The sequence below is a fragment of the Staurois parvus genome, unplaced genomic scaffold (assembly GCF_062004578.1).
Source record: "Staurois parvus isolate SC_StPar_1 unplaced genomic scaffold, SC_StPar_1.0 ptg000675l, whole genome shotgun sequence".
Classification (NCBI taxonomy): Eukaryota; Metazoa; Chordata; class Amphibia; order Anura; family Ranidae; genus Staurois; species Staurois parvus.
This window is the reverse complement of record NW_028318471.1, coordinates 260,197-283,469: the sequence shown is the minus strand read 5'-3', so window position 1 is coordinate 283,469 and position 23,273 is coordinate 260,197. Positions and strand designations below refer to the sequence as shown.

Below are 23,273 nucleotides of genomic sequence, written 5' to 3'. Positions count from 1 at the left end.
TGTCCTTGCCCAAACTCAAAAAAGCCTATGAAAAAGGTACCAGGGGCATCTCATGGGGCCCCCTACTGACCCTGGCCCTCGGGCAGTGCCCGAGTTTCCAAATGGTCAGTCCGCCCCTGCAAGTATCTATGACAGGTCCAGCGGCTGTAATAACCCCCGCAGCACTGGAAGATTACCACTGCAGGGGGTGTACAGTAGGTGGCGGCAGAGGACAGATTTCAACTACAACAGTTGGCACCAGCACAAGGGACACTTCCCAATAAATGTAAGTACCATCTCTTGTGCTGATTTAAAAAAAAAAAACAAATGACCAAACTTGGGCATTTTTAAATCAAAAATCAGGCCTGCACATAGGACATCTGTTAAAGCCCCTCTGAAGTCCTGTCAGGAAAATGCTTAAACACGAGCTAAAAGCTACATATTGCACATGTGTTTAGGCAGGTCTAGCATTTGAGCATTATTGCATTCGATTGGACGGAATATAAATTCAATGCATTCAGATGCGTTTAGGCGTGTTTAGCATTTTTTGTGCTCTTCAGATCCTCTTCTGAAAACGCCTTTGGTAGGTTTTTCTTTCATCCTGTAATCGCTCCTCTTCTAGTACATGTATGTGTTCATAGTTAGGTTTACATAAAGGTGCTTTTACAAGCTAGAAAAAAAAAATGCTCAACTTCTGTAAAAGAAGCATCTTTAGGCTCTATGTGCACGAGCCCTAATGTTTGCCTTTTCAACATATTGAAAATACACAACATTTCTATGGTGTACTTTTTCACATGCAAGTGTGTGTGTGTATATATGTGTGTATGTATATGTGTGTGTATATATATATATATATATAGTTGCAAGACAAAGTATGTGAACCCCTTGGGATTACGTGGAGTTTTGCATGAATTGGGCATAAAATGTGCTCTGAAAGTCATCTAAGTCACAACAATAGAAGAACACAGTCTGCTGAACATAATACTACACAAACATTAGATGTTGCCATGGTTTAATTGCACATAACATGTAAACATTCACAGTGCAGGGAGGAAAAAGTATGTGAGGCCCTAGCTTAATGACTTCTCGCAGAGCTAATTGGAGCCAGGAGTGAGCCAACCTTGACTCCAATCAGTGTGATGATATTGGATGTGTTGCTGACAGCTGTCCTGCCCTTAAAAAACACACACTTGTTTTGGGTTTACTGGTTTCAAGCAGCACTGTCTGATGTGAACCATGCCTCGCAGAAAAGAGCTCTCAGAAGACCTACGATCAAGAATTGTTGACTTGCATGAAGCTGGAAAGGGTTACAAAAGTATCTCCAAAAGCCTTGATGTTCATGTGTCCACGGTAAGACAGACTGTCTACAAATGGAGAAAGTTTAGCACTGTTGCTACTCTCCCTAGGTGTGGTCGTCCTGTAAAAATGACTGCAAGAGCACAGCGCAGAATGCTGCATGAGGTAAAGAAGAATCCCAGAGTGTCAGCTAAAGACCTACAGAAATCTCTGGCACATGCTAACATTTTTGTTGACACATCTACAATAAGGAAAACATTAAACAAGAATGGAGTACATGGGAGGACACCACGGAGGAAGCCATTGCTGTCCAAAAAGAATATTGCAGCACGTTTGAAGTTTGCAAAAGAGCACCTGGATGTTCCACAGCACTACTGGCAAAATATACTGTGGACAGATGAAACCAAGATTGTGTTGTTTGGGAAGAACACACAACACTATGTGTGGAGAAAAAAAGGCACAGCACACCAACATCAAAACCTCATCCCCACTGTAAAACATGGCGGAGGGAGCATCATGGTTTGGGGCTGCTTTGCTGCCTCAGGGCCTGGACGGATTGTTGTCATTGATGGGAAAATGAATTCCAGAGTTTATCAAGGCATTTTGCAGGAAAACGTACGACCATCTGTCCGCCAACTGAAGCTCCGCAGAGGATGGGTGATGCAACAGGACAATGACCCAAAGCATACAAGTAATTCAACAAAACAATGGCTGCAACAGCACAGAATATGCCTTCTGGAGTGGCCCAGTCAGAGTCCTGACCTCAACCTGATTGAAATGCTGTGGCATGACCTTAAGAGAGCGATTCACACCAGACATCCCAAGAATATTGCTACACTGAAACAGTTTTGTGAAGAGGAGTGGTCCAAAATTACTCCAGATCGTTGTGCAGGTCTGATCTGCAACTACAGGAAATGTTTGGTTGAGGTTATTGCTGCCAAAGGAGGGTCAACCAGTTATTAAGTCCAAAGGTTCACATACTATTTCCTCCCTGCACTGGGAATGTTTACATGTTATGTGCAATTAAACCATGGCAACATCTAATGTTTGTGTAGTATTATGTTCAGCAGACTGTGTTCTTCTATTGTTGTGACTTAGATGACGTTCAGAGCACATTTTATGCCCAATTCATGCAAAACTCCACGGAATCCCAAGGGGTTCACATACTTTTTCTTGCAACTGTATATTAGTGCCAATTTAGACAGTAGCTGATTAACTTACCAGTGTGTCTTTGGAGTGGAAGAAACCCACATAGGCACATGGAGAACATGCAAACACCAGGCAGGTAGTGCTGTGGTTGAGATTAGAACCAACAACCCTAGTGCTGCCAGGTGGAAGTGCTAACCAGTTAAGCCGCTGTGCTGGCCAAAATTATTTGGTGCTACGGGATGGCATGGTTTGCATACAGTATACAGTGGATATAAAAAGTCTTCACACCCCTGTTAAAATGTCAGGTTTCTGTGATGTAAAATAATGAGATAAAAATAAATCATTTCAGAACTTTTTCCACCTTTAATGTAACCTATAAACTGTACAACTCAGTTGAACAACAAACTGAAATCTTTTAGGTGGAGGGAAGTAAAAATAAAAAACTAAAATAATATGGTTGCATAAGTCAGTGGCAGGAATAGTGCCTAAGGGCCAGATAAAGGTAAGCAAAGGGCCACAGTTTGGAGACCACTGGTATACAAGTCTTTTCGTTGGTCCTTTAAATTGACTGATACCTTTAAACTACAGCTTTTACTGCACAGTAATTGAATTGTGGGATATCTCTGTACAGGTATGAGTGCTTATGCTTCTTTTTAATTTTTAGTTGATGACAGTCTGGGTTTTCTTCCCACCTTTGGACCCTGCTATGTGAACCTGTACGGCAGCCCCCGAGAGTTTACTGGCTTCCCGGATCCCTATGAAGAGCTCAATATGGGCAAGGTACGGTTTATAGTAGGTTTTTAGCAAACATGGGAGCATGCAGACTCCATGTAAATAATGTCCTAGTGGAAATCAAACATATGATACATTTGTTGTCAGTTCCCGGACTGGGCCGAGTTGTAGGCAGAAAAGGTATCTGTCTTGGTGTTAAAACAGGAGGGGAAGCAAAAATAGCTGTAACTGCCACCTATGCTGCTGAAGTAGCTCACAGTTCTTGGGTGGGCGCACTTTGGCCTTTTCACCTTGGGTTCTAAAAGACCTTGCCCTGGAGGTGCTCAGTGCTGGTATGTTGATGATGGTAGTTTGTGGTCTATGAAATGATGTGCATTATGTTGTTGGCTATTATTTATGCACTTTTGTCTGAACAATGATGACTCCGTCCTTCAGGAGAGAAAATCAGATGATGGCATTGTCACTGTGAGAGGTAATAGATATCTGGAAGTGTTACCCTGACACATTAGTTAGCATACATACCATTAGGATTTAAAAAATATATACTGTATGACGGCAGGTTCACTTTAACCAATTCCATACCGGGCAATTTCACCCCTTCCTGCCCAGGCCATTTTTCAGGTTTCAGCGCTCTCACACTTCGAATGACAATTGCGCGGTCATACAACACTGTACCCAAACTAAAATTTTAGCATTTTCTTCACACAACTAGAGCTTTCTTTTGGTGGTATTTAATCAACGCTGGGGTTTTTATTTTTTGCTAAATTAACAAAAAAAAGGCCAAAAATTTTGAAAAAAAAACACGTTTTTCTTTGTTTCTGTTATAAAAGTTTACAAATAAATAATTGTTCTTCATAAATTTAGGCCGAGATGTATTCTGCTACATGTCTTTGGTGAAAATAACCCAAATTAGGATGTATTATTTAGTTTGTAGGAAAGTTATAGAGTTCACAAACTATGGGATAGATCTGAATATTGATCAATCCTGAAGTACTGACGGCCAATCTAATTTCTTGAGGTCCAAGAATGTCAGAACAGTACAGATATCCCCCAAATGTCAGAACAGTACAGATATCCCCCAAATGTCAGGACAGTACAGATATCCCCCAAATGTCAGAACAGTACAGATATCCCCCCAAATGTCAGAACAGTACAGATATCCCCCAAATGTCAGAACAGCACAGATATCCCACCAAATGTCAGGACAGTACAGATATCCCCCAAATGTCAGAACAGTACAGATATCCCCCAAATGTCAGAACAGTACAGATATCCCCCAAATGTCAGGACAGTACAGATATCCCCCAAATGTCCCCTTTTTGCAGAGTAGACAGTCCGACGTACTTCATAAGAGGAATGGCGAGTTTTTTAAGTTGTATTTTTTTTGTCATAATTTTTCGGAAAATTAAAAAATTAAACAAATTATTTTCACTATTTTGTTTTTACATACTGTCATCAGTGCAGTACAGCATCATCATATAACTGGCACTGACTGGTGACAGTATGAAAAAAAAAAAATATATATATATATATATATATATATATTTTTTTTTTTTTATTATTATTTTTTATTACATTTTTTTTAAGATTTTTTTTTCATATTTTACTATGACCAAAGTAGTACAATGTTACCATAGTAACATTGTACTACTTTGGGGAAGTGATCAGTATTTTTTTTTTTTTTACACGATTTGCTTATAGCAAAGAATTACTTTGCTATAAGCAAGCATTTACCTGAATGACCGATTCATTGAGGTTTTTTTTTTTGTTTTTTTTGTGCTTAGCTGTGATTTGGCCACAGCTAATCACATGACATGTGCATGTGACCTGCTGTGACCATTCACAGCTAGACACTGGTATACAATGGATGGCATGAATGAAGCCATCCATTGTATACAACTGTCATGTGACCTGCTGTGATTGGTAACAGCAGGTCACATGGTACAGGCAACAGGGGCCGGTACTCAGATCTGTCATCGGCCGTGTCCGAGGTACACGGCCGGTGACAGATCACGCCGCTGCGCGGCTCTGCAACCGCGTGAACTGCGCATGTGCGGGAGGACGCCAAATGGCGTACAACCCAGAAAGCGAATGCATTTTTTCAGCCGCCAAACGGCTGTAGGCCGGGCGGCAAATGGTTAAATATGGCCCCTGAATTTAAACACAGTTCAACCAAGGATACTAGGTCATCTTCCAAACTATAACCTGCCACCAGGAGTTGTTATTGATGACTGTGATGCTTTAGGGTGCCTTTTCCACTCACTTCTTGCCTTTTCACCTCTAGAGGAAGTGAGGGGAGATCTTAACAATTTATCTTGATAAACATTTTAGTGGAGTGGAGAGAAGTTATAAACTGTGTTAAGTTGGCAATATACTGCTCGACTTTCAGCTGATTTTTGCTCTATTGGCTAAATTTGAGCTTTGGGTGGCCCTGTTGGCACCAACAAAAGTCAGGTTTTCAGTAGACATTTGTTAAAGGAGCCAGATGTGACCTTATCACATTGGGCTGAATGAGCAAGGTAATGTCTTTTACCAAAGTCTGGTGTTGCATTAAGATTCCTCTTCCTTTAAAGAAGTTTTCTTTTATAAGACTAGAGCTGATTTCTGCTAAGAAACTACCGTATATACTCGAGTATAAGCCGACCCGAATATAAGCCGAGGTACCTAATTTTACCACAAAAAACTGGGAAAAACTATTGACTCGAGTATAAGCCGAGGGGGGAGGAATAGTGCCCCATCGTTGGTGTCAGTGGGGGGAGGAATAGTGCCCCATCGTTGGTGTCAGTGGGGGGAGGAATAGTGCCCCATCATTGGTATCAGTGTGGGAGGAATAGTGCCCCATCGTTGGTGTTAGTGGGGGGGGGGGGAATACTGCCCCATCGTTGGTGTCAGTGGGGGGAGGAATAGTGCCCCATCGTTGGTATCAGTGGGGGGAGGAATAGTGCCCTATCATTGGTATCAGTGTGGGAGGAATACTGCCCCATCGTTGGTGTCAGTGGGGGGAGGAATAGTGCCCCATCGTTGGTGTCAGTGGGGGGAGGAATACTGCCCCATCGTTGGTGTCAGTGGGGGGAGGAATAGTGCCCCATCGTTGGTGACCCCTGCTCCAGCCTGGGCTCGCTCGCTCCCTCCCTCTCCCATGGTACACACTTACCAGTCAGATGTCTTCCTTCTCCGGCCGCTCTCCTCCTCTTCACTCGCTCGATCTTCGCGGTGCCGCTCGGCTCCTCCTCTCCAAGCTCCACCTCCTCGTCAGTGATTGGCCGCCGGAACTGTAGCTCAGAAGAGGCACACAGGCGCCCAATCACCGGCGAGGAGGTGGAGCTTGGAGAGGAGGAGCCGAGCGGCACCGCAAAGATTGAGCGAGTGAAGAGGAGAGCGGCCGGAGAAGGAAGACATCTGACCGGTAAGTGTGTACCATGGGAGAGGGAGGGAGCGGCGAGGATTGATCCCGGGGGTGTGTCCAGATGACAGGGACGGCATGTCATCTGCAGACGTTGACCCGAGTATAAGCCGAGGGGACCGTTTTTCAGCACAAAAAATGTGCTGAAAAACTCGGCTTATACTCGAGTATATACGGTATTACAGAAAGGTTCCACAGACTGGATGTCATAGGTTTGGGTGTTTACCTTGTACCAAGTCTAGACACATCCATTCTTCAGGACAGTTGTCACCACACATCAGTCCCATTTTACCTTGTTACCTTGCTGGTGTTTTCCTTCTGAAATGTTGTTTATTTGGTTTGAAAGGGAGAAGGTGTAGCGTACCGTGGACGCATCCTGCTGGAACTGGAAAGCAAGCTGGTAGAGCACACGGAGCAGAAAGTGGAGGACATTTCTTCTGATGATCTTCTACGGGTTGAGGTAATGCGAGCAGAAGAATGAAGACCATTTGTTATTTCCAAATTTTCCTGCTATATAGTTGTGCATGTTATTTGTCTTTTAACTGAAAACGTTGGAAGGCCTGAAACACCCTATAATCAGGAAGACATAAGTGGATCCTAATCCTAAACTCAGGAATTCTAGATTAAGAGGTGTGGTAAGGAATTACAGTCTAGGTGAAATTGTCCTATGGGGTTCTTCTATGCAGTCTATCAATCTCTGCAGGGAGCCTTCTTAATAGTGAGGGTGGCGGTTGTGTGTATGAGTCTTACTGTGACATTCTACAATGGTAGAATGAAAAGCTACATAAATATATAAAATGCATAAAATAGCACTATAATGTTCTTATTTTTATTTAGCACCATTGTTATAAAGTAGGTCTCCCATCAGAAATACATCTTTTGATCTAGTTATGTGTTTATTAAAGCAGAACTGAAGTCCCACTGTAAAAAACTGTGAGCACGGAGGTTTTTTTGCAGAAGAGACATGCTCTGTCTCTTCTGCAATAAAATGCCCCTGCCTGCTTGCCTTCTCCGTGCACATGCACAGCTCAGCTTACATTGCCGGGCTGGTCTCCAAGTGCCGCAAGAGTGACGTCATCCCCCGCCGGCCAATGAAGAGGCCTGAAGACCGACACTCAGAAGAAGATACGGGCGCGGGTGCAGGACCATTTGACAGGTGAGTATTGAGACTTTAGTTCTGCTTTAAAGCCCAACTGAACCTTCAGGTTAAAGTACTAAACACATTCATGGCGCATTCCCACCCTCCCCATACCACCATCATACCCATCTTTTTTCTAGCTGCTTATTCTTCTTGCTGATATAAATGTTATTCTGAAGAGAATAAGCAGAAAGATCTCAACAGATAGTAAGGCCTCGTTCACACCATATGTGCAAAAAAAACTGATGGGGAAAATAATGCAAATTTCACTTGCAGAGACACGAGTTTTCATCAATTTGCATATGCATTCTAGTGAGTTTTTATACATGTTGACATCATTATTATTATACAATATTTATATAGTGCCAACAGTTTGCTCAGCGCTGTACATTATAATGGGAGACAATACAAGAGAAAGTACAGTAACAATACAATACAATACACAAGGGGTTAGAGGGCCCTGCTCCTTGGAGCTTACAATCTAGGAGGGAGGGGATAGTGGTACAGGAGGAAATAGCTGTGGGGGGATGGAGTGGTAGGAAGAGTGGAGGAGATCGGCAATTAGGTGAGGGTGGGGTAGGCTTCCCTGAAGAGATGGATTTTCAGGGTGTGCCTAAAGGTGAGGAGAGTAGGTGATAATCTGATGGATTGGGGTAGTGAGTTCCAGAGAATGGGGGAAGCCCTAGAGAAGTGCTGGAGATGGGCATGGGAGGAGGAGACCAGGGAACTAGAGAGTAGGAGGTCTTGTGAGGAGCGGAGAGTGTGGCAGGCGCAGCACCCTTTGGTGCCTAGTGTGCTGTGGCATTAGAAAAATTATGCAATTGCTGTTTCTTTGATTAGACTGACTTTACTCTGTAATTCCTCCAATGCCGCTCTATGGATGCAGTAGGTTTAAAGAGCACACCGAATACTTTAGTTAACTTCTTTAATAACTTCAATCTTCTTCATATAACACTGCTTACAATGGCTTGTTTCATTTATCATACAGTAGCTTATTTCTTTCATATTACAGTGATTTAATTCGGTGGATTATATCGATAATTTATTTTGTTCTGTATATTTCAATAGATTCGATAGTTTCGTTAGCTTATGTTGTTAGATTAATTTGATAAATTCGGTGGAACTACAAGTAAAACACACACAACAGTTTTACATACAGATCTACCTGCACTGTTAAACAATAGAGGAACACACAAGTGCATTAAATACCTATTTGGCCTTTTCTGCTTCCATAAAGCTTCTCTGATTGGAACTTTGTCTGTTTCCTCTTCTGTCTGGTGAGCATGTGTCTGTAGAATATTCTAGCAGGGAGTTTTACACAGGCATAAATGTGAAACTGGGTGGGATTGGTTAAGGCTCTGTACAGTGTGAAGCTGTCTGTGATTTGCTCACCTATATACTAACTCTTAAAGGCATATTTTCCTTTTCTGCTTCTGCTAACACAATGAATATATAAATGTCATATAACAATCAAAGACATAAATTACAGCAATGATTCTGCTTTTGGCTTTAACATATACACATATACACTGTACTGAGGTTATTGGCAGGTTTGGTATACGCATATGTGAACCATATTAGCAACCTAGGACCGGTCTTAGCTGGCCAGCTACAGAGAGTACGTTTTGGGTGGTAAATGGATATCAGGTCGGTGATGTAGTTTGGGGCAGTGTTATGGACAGCTTTGTACATCAATGTTAGTAATTTGAATTTAATGCGTTGGGCAATCGGAAGCCAGTGGAAAGATTGGCAGAGGGGGGTGGCGGATACGGAGCGGTTGGTAAGGTGAATGAGTCAGGCCGCATAATTCATGATAAACTGAAGCGGGGATAGCCTGTGTTGGGGTAGGCCAGTGAGGAGGGAGTTGCAGTAGTCAAGTCGTGATATAATAAGGGAGTGAATGAACATCAGGTTTTTTTCATGCACTTTTTTTTTTACACACCGCTGCACACCATATCCTGTGATTCATTTTCTTTTGTTGTTTGTGGAGAGAGAAGAGGACAATTTAGAAAGTTTATTGTTAGCGCCATTGCAGAGCCTTGCCTTACATTATAGACCTCATCAGAGCCTCCCTTTATATCATAGTCCCACTCAGAGTCTCCTGTGTAATATAGTCCCCATCAGAACCTCCCTTTATATCATAAGCTTTATCAGAGCCTCCCTTTATATAGTCTTACTCATAGTCTCCTGTGTAATATAGTCCCCATTAGAGCCTCCCTTTATATCATAGTCCCAATCAGAGTCCTCTGTGTAATATAGTCCCCATCAGAGCCCCCCTCTACATCATAGTTTCTATCAAAGTCCCCCCCCATCAAAGCCCCCCCATCAGAGCCTCCCTTTATATCTTAGTTCCAATCAGAGTCCTCGGTGTAATATAGTTCCCATCAGAGTTCCCCTTTACATCATAGTTCCTATCAGAGCCCCCCCCCCCCCCCATCAAAGCTTCTCATCAGAGCCTGTTAAGGACCTGCCGGCGGTAGCCTCTAGCGTTCCACAGACCGGAATTTCCCAAGGCGCGGAATCTAAGTCCCGACCTGCTTGTTCACCAGGGCCCCTGATGGTGGGGATGGACTTGGAGCAGGCCGAAACCAGGTTGCGACCCCTGGGTGCACCCAGCTGTGGTAGAAGCACTTGCCGGAGGTGTATAGCAGGTGAGAGTCTGATGTAAGGAGGTAGAAGGAGCAGAGTCGGGCAGGCCAGGTTGGTAGCGGTGGAGGCAGTGCGGTACAAAACAGTAGACAGAAGGATAAACGTGTCACAAGCCGGGTTCGGTAAAAGGAGATCAAAACGTGCAGGATCAGACAGGAGAATGGTCAGGCAAGCCAGGGATCAGAGCAGGAGACAGTCAGCAAATCAAGGTCAGGCAGGGTCGGCAACAAAGCAATCTAATTCAGGAACATAGGATACAGATAAGACCATACGGCAATTAGAACACAGACCTGACCTGTTTAGATAGGGCACCTTGATTGGTGCCAGGCACGCGTCCGTGATCGCCCATGCGCGATTGCCATTGCAGGTGCCCAGGTCCCAATGCTCGCACGCTGGTGCGGCCGGGCATACCGTGCATGCGCAGACCCGTGCGCGATCGCGGAAAGAACCGGGGTCCCTGACAGAGCCTCCCCACCAGAGTTCCCTCATCATAGTCCCCCTAATCAAAGTCCTTCTCATCAGTGTCCCCCCGTCATCAGAGGACCATCACCAATGTCCCCTTCATTGCTTCCCACTCATCAGTGTCCCCCTCATTACCTCATTAGAGCGCTGTCATCATATTCCCCTCATCACAGCCTCCCTCATTCTCCATCAGAGCTCTTCTATCATCTGCCCTTACCAATCGGCAATTGATTTCTATGTGTCTTGCAGAAACCTGCGTTTTCCTAGTGCAGGTCTCTGCAGATGGTGTGAATGAGCCCCAAAGAATGCAGGAAAACTGAGTGCAAATGCAATCCTTTAAGGTTTCTGACTCTTATGTTCTGGTTTTGCAGAAGTATCTGCGTAGACGGAAGTACTGCCTCTTTGCTGCCTTCTACTCGGCCACCATGCTGCAGGACGTGGACGACGCCATCCAGTTTGAAGTCAGCATTGGGAACTACGGCAATAAATATGACACCACCTGCTTGCCTTTGGCCTCCACCACTCAGTACAGCCGAGCCGTGTTTGATGGTAAGAGCCATTGCTGGGTTACGTGTTTTTTTGGGTATCTGCTGCAAAGTTTCTTACTTAGGGATCCTTCCAGTAACATCACTTCCTGTTAGAAGATAACAATGCTAAGGTGCTACCTGGCAATTAACAGCTCTGTTGTCTGGTTGCATGCAAGCTCCATCAGTTGGCTGTTGGGCTGCCAATTTGAAAGACTTGATGGGCAGCCCAAAGAGCACAAACAGCAGGCTGATAATGCTGTTGTTAATGGCGAGCAACAGCTTACTGTGTTGTCATCTTCTAACAGGAAGTTCTGTTAGTAGAAAGATCTCCACATAAGAAACTTTGCAAGGTATTCACAAAAATTATTTTCTTAAAGTGTTACTAAACCCAAGATCCTGCATTCACTATATCTGGTCTCCCCGGACCCGGCATTGACTATATCTGGTCTCCCCGGACCCGGCATTCACTATATCTGGTCTCCCTGTACCCTGCATTCACTATGACTGGTCTCCCAGGACCCTGCATTCACTATATCTGGTCCCCCCGGACCCTGCATTCACTATATCTGGTCTCCCCGGACCCTGCATTCACTATATCTGGTCTCCCCGGACCCTGCATTCACTATATCTGGTCTCCCCGGACCCGGCATTCACTATATCTGGTCTCCCCGGACCCTGCATTCACTATATCTGGTCTCCCCGGACCCTGCATTCACTATATCTGGTCTCCCCGGACCCAGCATTCACTATATCTGGTCTCCCTGAACCCTGCATTCACTATGACTGGTCTCCCAGGACCCTGCATTCACTATATCTGGTCCCCCCGGACCCTGCATTCACTATATCTGGTCTCCCCGGACCCTGCATTCACTATATCTGGTCTCCCTGGACACTGCATTCTTTATATCTGGTCTCCCAGGACCCTGTATTCACTATATCTGGTCTCCCCGGACCCCGCATTCACTATATCCGATCTCCCCGGACCCTGCATTCACTATATCTGGTCTCCCCAGACCCTGCAATCACTATATCCGGTCTCCCCGGACCCTGCATTCACTATATCTGGTCTCCCCAGACCCTGCATTCACTATATCTGGTCTCCCCGGTCCCTGCATTCACTATATCTGGGCTCCCCAGACCCTGCATTCACTATATCCGCTCTCCCCGGACCCTGCATTCACTATATCTTGTCTCCCACAGTACACAGAACATGTAAATGCAATTATTTTAGTAAATATAAACGAAAACCTTTTCTCATCAGCAGTATAAAGCAGTCTTGTGACTTCTATCAGTGTCGAGCAAAGCACTGGTTAAAGCTTGTAGGAGGAGTTTTCATTCTCCCCTATGAGGCTGCAGGACCCCTGACATATGTCTGGGTAACGCTGATTGGCCCTGTGCTGATCACATGTACTTTCCCAAGAAAAAAAAACCTTGCTAGCTATACACACCAAACTGACCATGTGAAGCTTGTCCCAAACCTCTGTTCTATCAAGAGATAGATTGGGGACAGTGGAAGAAGAGGAGGATAAAGGGGAAGACAGGATCAAACATCCTTTTACTTTTGTAGGTTTAGTAACACTAGTAATGAAGATCTATCATTATCATTCTAGTTTAACAGTTTTGTCCCCTAGGGGGGCAAAATACATGTAGTACACTGCTCAAAAAAATTAAAAGAACACCTTTTTAATCAGAGTATAGCATCAAGTCAGTGAAACTCCTGGGATATTATTCTGGTCAGTTAAATAGTAGAGGGAGTTGTTAATCAGTTTTAGCTGCTTTGGTGTTAATGAAGTGAACAACAGGTGCACTAGATGGGCAACAATGAGATGACCCCCAAAACAGGAATGGTTTTACAGGCGGAGGCCACTGGCATTTTTCCCCTACTCCTCTTTTCTGACTGTTTTTCATTAGTTTTGCATTCGGCTAGGGTCAGTGTCACTGCTGGTAGCATGAGGCGATACCTGGACCCTACAGAGGTTGCACAGGCAGTCCAACTCCTCCAGGATGGCACTTCAATATGTGTCATTGCCAGAAGGTTTGCTGTGTCTCCCAGCACAGTCTCAAGAGCATGGAGGAGATTCCAGGAGACAGGCAGTTACTCTAGGAGAGCTGGACAGGGCCATAGAAGGTCCTTAACCCATCAGCAGGACTGTTATCTGTTCCTTTGTGCAAGGAGGAACAGGATGAGCGCTGCCAGAGCCCTACAAAATGACCTCCAGCAGGTCACTGGTGTGAATGTCTCTGACCAAACAATCAGAAACAGACTTCATGAGACTGGCCTGAGGGTCAGACCCCCTCTAGTGGGCCCTGTGCTCACTGCCCGGCACCATAGAGCTGGATTGGCATTTGCCATTGAACACCAGAATTGGCAGGTCCACCACTGGCACCCTGTGCTTTTCACAGATGAGAGCATATTCACCCTGAGCACATGTGACAGACCTGAAACATGACCATTTTGGTGGTGGGTCAGTGATGGTCTGGGGAGGCATATCCATGGAGGGACGCACAGACCTCTACAGGCTAGACAATGGCACCCTGACAGCCATTAGGTATCGGAATGAAATCCTTGGACCCATTGTCAGACCCTACACTGGTGCAGTGGGTCCTGGGTTCCTCCTGGTGCATGACAATGCCCGGCCTCATGTGGCGAGAGTATGCCGGCAGTTCCTGGAGGATGAAGGAATTGATACCATTGAATGGCCCCCACACTCGTCTGACCTACTGTAAATCCAATAGAACATCTCTGGGATATCATATTTCGGTTCATCCGATGCTGCCAGGTTGCACTTCAGACTGTCTAGGAGCTCAGTGATGCCCTGGTCCAGATCTGGGAGGAAATACCCCAGGACACCATCATTAGGAGCCTCCCCCGACATTGTCAGGCATGCATACAAGCACGTGGGGGCCATACAAACTACTGAGGACCATTCTGAGTTGCTGCAATGACATTTCAGCAAAATGGACTCGCCTGCTGCATCATTTTTCACTTTGATTTTTGGGGTGTCTTTGAATTCAGTCCTCTGTAGGTTGATAATTTTCATTTCCATCAAACCATAGGGCATCCTTACGTTCCTCACACGTTACCCCATCCATATCAGTATAGATATCCAGCATGCGATTTTTCCCCATTGAGATCTGATGTGTTTTCAAAGTGTTCCTTTGAAAACACATCAGATACAAAAAAAACAACATTTTATATATATATATATATATTTATATATATATATATATCTCAATTTATTTTTAGGGTAGAGAAGTGTAAGCACACATACATACATACATACAGTTGCAAGAAAAAGTATGTGAACCCCTTGGGATTACATGGAGATTTGCATGAATTGGGCATAAAATGTGCTCTGAACGTCATCTAAGTCACAACAATAGAAGAACACAGTCTGCTGAACATAATACTACACAAACATTACATGTTGCCATGGTTTAATTGCACATAACATGTAAACATTCACAGTGCAGGGAGGAAAAAGTATGTGAACCTTTGTACTTAGTACCTGGTTGACCCTCCTTTGGCAGCAATAACCTCAACCAAACGTTTCCTGTAGTTGCAGATCAGACCTGCACAACGATCTGGAGTCATTTTGAACCACTCCTCTTCACAAAACTGTTTCAGTGTAGCAATATTCTTGGGATGTCTGGTGTGAATCGCTCTCTTAAGGTCATGCCACAGCATTTCAATCTGGTTGAGGTCAGGACTCTGACTGGGCCACTCCAGAAGGCGTATTCTGTGCTGTTGCAGCCATTGTTTTGTTGAATTACTTGTATGCTTTGGGTCATTGTCCTGTTGCATCGCCCATCCTCTGCGGAGCTTCAGTTGGCGGACAGATGGTCGTACGTTTTCCTGCAAAATGTCTTGATAAACTCTGGAATTCATTTTCCCATCAATGACAACAATCCGTCCAGGCCCTGAGGCAGCAAAGCAGCCCCAAACCATGATGCTCCCTCCGCCATGTTTCACAGTGGAGATGAGGTTTTGATGTTGGTGTGCTGTGCCTTTTTTTCTCCACACAGTTGTTAGTGTTGTGTGTTCTTCCCAAACAACTCAATCTTGGTTTCATCTGTCCACAGTATATTTTGCCAGTAGTGCTGTGGAACATCCAGGTGCTCTTTTGCAAACTTCAAACGTGCTGCAATATTCTTTTTGGACAGCAATGGCTTCCTCCGTGGTGTCCTCCCATGTACTCCATTCTTGTTTAATGTTTTCCTTATTGTAGATGTGTCAGCAAAAATGTTAGCATGTGCCAGAGATTTCTGTAGGTGTTTAGCTGACACTCTGGGATTCTTCTTTACCTCATGCAGCATTCTGCGCTGTGCTCTTGCAGTCATTTTTACAGGACGACCACACCTAGGGAGAGTAGCAACAGTGCTAAACTTTCTCCATTTGTAGACAGTCTGTCTTACTGTGGACACATGAACATCAAGGCTTTTGGAGATACTTTTGTAACCCTTTCCAGCTTCATGCAAGTCAACAATTCTTGATGGTAGGTCTTCTGAGAGCTCTTTTCTGCGAGGCATGGTTCACATCAGACAGTGCTTCTTGAAACCAGTAAACCCAAAACAGGTGTGTGTTTTTTAAGGGTAGGACAGCTGTCAGCAACACATCCAATATCATCACACTGATTGGAGTCAAGGTTGGCTCACTCCTGGCTCCAATTAGCTCTGGGAGAAGTCATTAAGCTAGGGCCTCACATACTTTTTCCTCCCTGCACTGTGAATGTTTACATGTTATGTGCAATTAAACCATGGCAACATGTAATGTTTGTGTAGTATTATGTTCAGCAGACTGTGTTCTTCTATTGTTGTGACTTAGATGACGTTCAGAGCACATTTTATGCCTAATTCATGCAAAACTCCACGTAATCCCAAGGGGTTCACATACTTTTTCTTGCAACTGTACATGCCTAGGCCATCCTTTCTTTCCAATAAATTTTTATTGGTTTTTCGATGTTTTAAGTACAGAATATAAATTGAACCGTGTTCAATGACATTTTGTCCCATATTTAAGAGCTTTTCTAACCCTGGTTATGAGAACTGATCTGCCCCTCTCCTCTCTAGCTGTGGCTGATGTATAGACGAAACTTGTCTCGACTGTCAACACTTAGGGAGACAAACAACAGCAAGCGGAATGTAGAGTTAGGGGGCTCTGCATTCATCTTGCTATTACTGGCAGAACCACAAGGTGATAAAGGACAAAAAAACCTCAAAAAATTTGAACCAAAGCAGCCACCACATCTAAGGACTGGTAAGCTGCTACATATTACATTTTTGTTTTTGGATTTAGATACACTTTAAAGCTGAACTACGGGATAAGCAAATTTTATCCAAGCACAAGAGTCATGTGTATTGTTACTCGAATCTTGGTGTGCTTTAAGTGTTTTTTCCAGATCTATGCACTAATCTATTGTGACACTATGGCTTTGTGCAGGAGCTTCCTATAATACAGACCAGTCACTGCTGCTCTATCACTTGTGCAGGGTGACTGGTCCTGTCTCCGCCCCCTCCTGTAGTTTTCTACAGGTAACCTGTAATGGGTGGAGCCGCTGGCTTCTTCTCACAGCTCTGCACTTGTTATGTACAGCAGGTGATGATGTCACTGCTACTTTTACAAGGTAGTATTTTGGTGCGCAAAGACATTTGGTGCACTCAAAGTGGATTTATATCCTTTGTGACTGTTGATAAATAGATTTGAATTACATTTTTTTGCCTGAAGTTAAACTTTAATAATGTTGCAAGCTAATCCTAAAGCGGTAATCCACTGTTGCCTCTATGCCTTAATGTATTGCACTAAAATGATGGACTCTAAAAGTGGAATTCTTAGAAGCATAGCGTGGTGAGGAGCTAGAACCTCAGCCAAGCTTTATTTCTCTCTGTGTCCGTTTTTGTGGGAGAATGGGCAGAGTTCTTTTTATCCCTCTACTTATTAGTCTGACTGAAATCCTCTTTACCAGTGGTTTTCATCCTTATTGAGAAATCTTTTAAAATCTTCCATGCCCTAACAGTAAAAAAAAAAGTTTATATTCACACAATAAAGGTATGGAAATACAAAATAATTCTTGAAATTCTGGATAGGGCTGGGTGCCACTTTGGCGGATGGAGGTTCTGAAGGGGGTTAGTGGACTTGGTGGCCCTGTATGGGATGAGGTTTCTGGAGTTGGAGGCAACTGAGGAGGAGGGGATCTCTGGAGGGGGATGGGGGTCTGTCTAGGAGAATTGAGGTTTTGCGGCAGCAATGTGGGAGGCCAGAGGGCATTTTGGGGATGAGGGGACATTCTGGGACATTGTTGGGGGCACTGTGGGGGGGCGTGGCTGGAGGCTCTTCAGCAAGGTAGGGAGCACTGTTTGTATCTGGGGAAAAATGTGGGAGGTGGGTGGGCACAGTAGGACTGCGGGCTCTTAGGAGGCCTAGGCTCACTGTGAAAGGTTGAGGGGCACTGCTGGCCACTGTGGAAGGTTGGGTGGCTTCATAGGAGCTAGGAGGCACTGGGAGGTTAGGAGATCTGCAGCTAGCTGGAGGCCTTGTATAAAGGAGTCTCCTGCCCAGTGGTTGAGAACCAGTGCTCCATACAATTCTCTCCACTTATTTTGCAGAAATGAATGCATTGTTAACTGGAATTGTTTGCTTTATACTTTAGGCTGTCAGTACTATTACTTGCCCTGGGGTAACGTGAAGCCTGTCGTTGTTTTGTCATCATACTGGGAGGACATCAATCACCGCACTGACAGCCAGAATATCATCGACCATACCATTGACAACCTGGTGAGTTTATGGGCAAGAGCTAGCCGTAAAGCTGTGACTTTACCCTCCCTGGCGGTATGATTATTTCAGATTTTTGGTGCTGAAAGCGGTACCATTATTTTGCATGGAAATTTGGCGTTTTTATATTGTAGGCCTGTAATTCTTAGGAATAACTCACTGAAATCTGTCTGAACTCTGTCTAGTAAACATCCCGGGTATGATAAAACTTGAAACACGAAATCATAAATTATAATTTAATAAATAATCATAAAAATAATAATATAATAATAATACATTTAATTCAATAATATAATCAAACCAAAAACACTGAAATTTGAAATAGAGCGCCAAGTTCACACATCACTGAGCAAAGTCGCAAAATCAATTTCAGTGTCTGATGACGAATTTCCCCCACGAATCATTATCACTCAATTCTGCAAGTGGTTCTGATTTACTATCGCTGTTCTCTAGCCGGTCTAAAACCACTTTTGACCTAAAGGGACGCTTTTTGGACGCCATGGATGTTTCTCAGTTTCCAGGCAGAAAGAACAGTAAAAATGCAGGCAGGGTGCCAGACAAAGCACTCGGGACAAAATGTATGTGAAATGGTTTGATACAGGAATGTTATACTATGAGATTTTAGTGATTTTAGTGAATGTCACTTTTTGTCATTTTCAAATTTGCCGCCGTTCCGTCCCCTGTACGTCCCGACGCTCGCAGGGGACAGAACCCAGATAACAGATGCTGGCATCCGCCAAAATACATTGCAGGGGACACTGCAGGAGGGACATCGCGGGAACGCAGGAAATGGTAAGTGATCGGGGGATCCCGGAGCAACGCCGCATGGTAAGCCTGAGTGTAGCTCGGGGTTACCGCTTGTGGTACTGAAAATTTACCCTGAGCTATACTCGGGAATACCGCAAGGAAGGCTACGGGAGCAGGCAGGACAACCTCTTCTGAATTTCTTGTTTATGTGATGAATAGTCTGTAGTTACCACAATGCATTTGCTTCTCCAAAGCTGAACTATAGATAATAAAACATATAACCACCTCTGCCACAATCCCATACCATACTCACAAACAGCAGGGTGCTTGATAATTGCTTCTTTAAACAGATACCCTTGTGCCTGCTGAATGTGACCTTCCAGAATGAGTGTTGTGCTGGCAGAAAAATGGGCAGAATGAGACACTCTGGTTAGCAGGCTGGGTAAACAAGGTCCTCCCTAATGTTGGGTAGTCTCGATGAAGGTCTGCAGGACCATCTCAAAACTATCTCTCCTTCTCTGGAACCTGATCCTAAGCCAAGCCTACTTTTACCTGATTGTCAGGTGTCTTTCCCAATCTTTACACTTCCCACACTGAGGGCGCTCCAAAATCATCCAGCAGGGGCTATATTTAGCCTTCCTGAATCCCTGTCAGTCAGATACAGGCTCTCCCAAGATGGCTGCTGGAAGCACAGTTCAGAGGACAAGACAGTCCTCTGCAATGATTCCCTTAGCGGCAATGGTAAGCAGCGATCATCTGATTGCTGTATTTACTTTCAGTAATTTCGCCGTGGATTTGGCACTTCCAGCCTATACTGACTGTTTTTTTTATTCTATTAGATTTTTGAAAACAGTTTTTCATTGCAAGTAAAACAAACTTTCCCTAAACCCTTTATGCGTCATTCACACTGGGCATTTAACTACTGCATTTAGGTGAGTAGGGAGGGCACAGGTTCACTGTCTAGCCCACTGCCGACAGCCTATAAAACTCTATGAGAAGCTGAAAGCTGCTGTGACTGGGATGGACAGTTCACCGAGTGCTACTAATGTTTAACCACTTGAGCTCCAGAGGATTTACCCCCCTTAATGACCAGGCCTCTTTTTGCTACTCGGCGCTGCACTAATTCAACTGATAATTGCGCGGTCATGCAATGCTGCACCCAAACAAAATTTACGTCCTTTTTTTCACACAAATAGAGCTTTCTTTCGGTGTAATTTGATCACCTGTGCACTTTTTATTTTTCACGCTATAAACAAAAAAAATATTTTGAAGAAAAACAATATTTTTTACTTTCAGCTATAAAAAATATATAGTAAACTCAAAGTTGGTTATAAATTTAGGCCAAAATGTATTCTGCTCCATGTTTTTGGTAAAAAAAATCCCAATAAGTGTATATTGATTGCTTTCTGTGATAGTTATAGCGTCTACAAACTATGGTATAGATACTGCAATTTACGCCATTTTTTTGCTATACAGCGCTGCGCTAGTTTAACGGACAAATGCGCGGTCATGCAATACGGTACATAAATGAAATTTACATCCTTTTTTTTCCCACAAATTGAGCTTTCTTTTGGTGGTATTTGATCGCCTGTGCAGTTTTTATTTTTTATAAAAAAAAAGGCTGACAATTTTGAGGGAAAAAAACAATATTTTGGACTTTTTGCTATAAAACATGTCCAGTAAAAAAAAATTTAAAAATCAAATTTAGTCATAAATTTCTGCCAAAATGCATTCTGCGACATGTCTTTGCTACAAAAAAAACACAATACGTGTAAATTAATTGGTTTACGTGAAAGTTATAGCGTTTACAAATGGCGGGAAAGATACTGGGATTTTTAGTTTTTTTTATACTAATAATGGCGGCGATCAGCGACTTATGGTGGCGATCAGTGACTTATGGCGGCGATCAGCGACTTATGGCGGGACTGCCGCAGACATTCTGACATTGGGGGGTACTGATTTGGGGTCACTGACATCCCCAGTGACACCAATACAGTGATCAGTGCAAAAAAAAAAACCACTGACACTGTAATAATGGCACTGGGGAGGAAGGGGTTAAGTTTATTATTCAGTGAAAGGGTTAACTGTGTGAGGGGGAGTGTTTTACTAGGGGGCGGGGGTGTGTGCTGCAGGGAACACCGCTGATTGGGAGAGAGAAACTCTTCTGTCCCGATCAGCTTGTCCTGGAGCTGTCAGGGAACTGACAGAAAGCACAGTTATTGCAGCTGTGCTCTCTGTCAGCGATTGCCGCCGATCGCCGGGATATAGCCAGTAACGACCGGCTATGACCCGGCGACTGACATCCACGGCTGTGATCGGCGGGACAGGTAGGGCGTCGGCGCGCCTCGCGCGCGCCCCCTACCTGTTTACAAAACACACGTTTTAAAACGTGCTTTTGCCCAGCCGTGCCGCCCTGCTGCCGTATTTATACAGTGGCTGGGCGGCATGTGGTTAAGGCAGTATGTGCCCAGCGACGGATGATCAGTACGCACTCAGTCCACTTTCCAAGCATTCGTCCCTCGATGCATACTGCACTGAACAAAACTCCATTTTCCTATCTGCATGCATCACTCTGCATTCAAGTGTGTTAATAATAGCAATGTAAAAAAAAATAGTGAGACACTAAAAAAATAAATCACAAAGATATTAATACTGTTTCATTTGCTGCTTCTAAAATGTTATTTGAATATTTTCGTGTCTAGGAGAGGAACCTGGAACAAGTGAACTTGTCATTGAAGGCAAAGAATTCCCCGTATGATGTGGCTTATGTGATTTCACATATGGTTGATGAAGTCATCAGTGATTGCGGGTATGTTGGGGGGGGGGGTTCCTCTGTGTTACTGCCCCAGAACTGCCAGGGCTGACATTGCAAGGTGGCAGTTTGCTTTCTGTCTCTCTTGTGTTTGACCCCTTGGTGAATACAGAGCTGGTAGTCTGGGTAGTTGTTCTACTATATATGATGGGACCACATGGCTAATGTCATTGCAGGGTCTTTGATGCTCCAGAATCCATCATAAAGGTAAATCCCACTGACAGAGGTTATGGGGAAGATTTATTGTGTCCCACAGCAAGCCTAATCCAAACCCCACCAGTCAGGCTCCAAGCCTGTATTTGGACAGTATAATGAGAAGCAGCAGACTGATGAGCTCATCTCTCTGTCCCTCTGTTCTCTCCTCTAACCAGCAAGATCCTTGTACTGCAGCACAACTGAGTATCTCCTTCCCCTTATCCAAGTCTAAGCTCTGTTGTACAGGGACTGCAAAGGGGTAGCAAAATTCAGTTGCTTACACTTATTTAAGGATATATTAATGTTTACAGAGCTGCATTCACTTGAGTCTTTTATATCTGCCTTTGAAGCTGTTCCAAATAATTGCAATAGAGGTGACAACTTTTTACTTGTCCTAACTCCTGGTCCTATCCAGTAACATGCTTTTCCATAATAGCTGTTCTTCTGTGTCTGCAGCCATCCGCTACCTGACATTACATCAATGCCCGGAACCACACACCTGGATCTGTATCTTTACCGCTTCCGGAAGACCAACCTGAGCCAGATTATCCAGACGGCTTTGAAGATGAAACACGAGGAGTATGATATTATGGAGGTCTTGGAGCAAGCTGAGGATTGGCTGCAGAGACTGAAAGCCATGGCGGATGAGGTAAAAGGAATATAGTTACATAGTTAGTCTGGCTGAAAAAAGACAACAGTCCATCCAGTTCAACCATAAAAAAGTTATAATCCTACACCCACAGTTGATCCAGAGGAAGGCAAAAAACCCAGCAAAGCATGATAAAATTTGCTCCTGCAGGGGAAAAAAATTCTTCCTGATTCCCCGAGAGGCAATCAGATATCCCCCTCCTAACACAAATCCTCCCCCATCCCAATTCCCCCCGCCTTGCACAAATCTTCCCCAAACCTGCCTCCTAACACATCCCCCCAATTACCCTTCCTAGCATAAACAGACCCCCCCACCTCCTCTCCTCCACAAGCTCCCCCTCCCCCAATCTTACATGTGGGAACAACAGCAGTAGTGAGGAGATGCGGGCTGTCTGTGATCTCCACCTCCTGTCATCACAGCGATCCTCCATACTGCAGGTTACATAGGTACACAGCTTTATTACATGCCCCCATCTCCTCCAAAGACTGCTCAACTCTTGGAAATGTGGATGGGGTGGGTAATGAAGCCGTGTACTGTCAGATGTAATCGCAATCCTATGTAACCTGCTGTATGGAGGATCGCTGTTATGACAGGAGGTGGAGATCACAAAAATCCCACATCTCCTCCCCGCTCTCTCCTCTCTGCCGCTCCTGTCTGGACTATTTACTTTAGATAATGGTGACTGGCTGTGAGTGCAGGGGAGGGGGAGCTCAGCGGGCACGGCACAATATATGGGAGGAGGGGGGCACCCGGCCTGGGGAGGCAC

The 23,273-nt window shown here is 44.3% G+C and overlaps 1 protein-coding gene across 6 annotated transcripts in view; it reads left to right on the top strand.

Annotated features, from left to right (window-relative positions):
• DYSF (dysferlin) overlaps positions 1–23,273 on the top strand; it is a 396,353-nt gene that overhangs the window by 211,566 nt on the left and 161,514 nt on the right. For all 6 annotated transcript variants that reach the window (XM_089652230.1, XM_089652225.1, XM_089652229.1 and 3 more), the window contains 6 exons: positions 3,089–3,204; positions 6,906–7,019; positions 11,180–11,357; positions 17,983–18,107; positions 21,554–21,660; positions 22,315–22,507. In XM_089652230.1, coding sequence (XP_089508356.1) covers positions 3,089–3,204; positions 6,906–7,019; positions 11,180–11,357; positions 17,983–18,107; positions 21,554–21,660; positions 22,315–22,507 — 833 coding nt within the window. The remainder of the gene's footprint in view (positions 1–3,088; positions 3,205–6,905; positions 7,020–11,179; positions 11,358–17,982; positions 18,108–21,553; positions 21,661–22,314; positions 22,508–23,273) is intronic.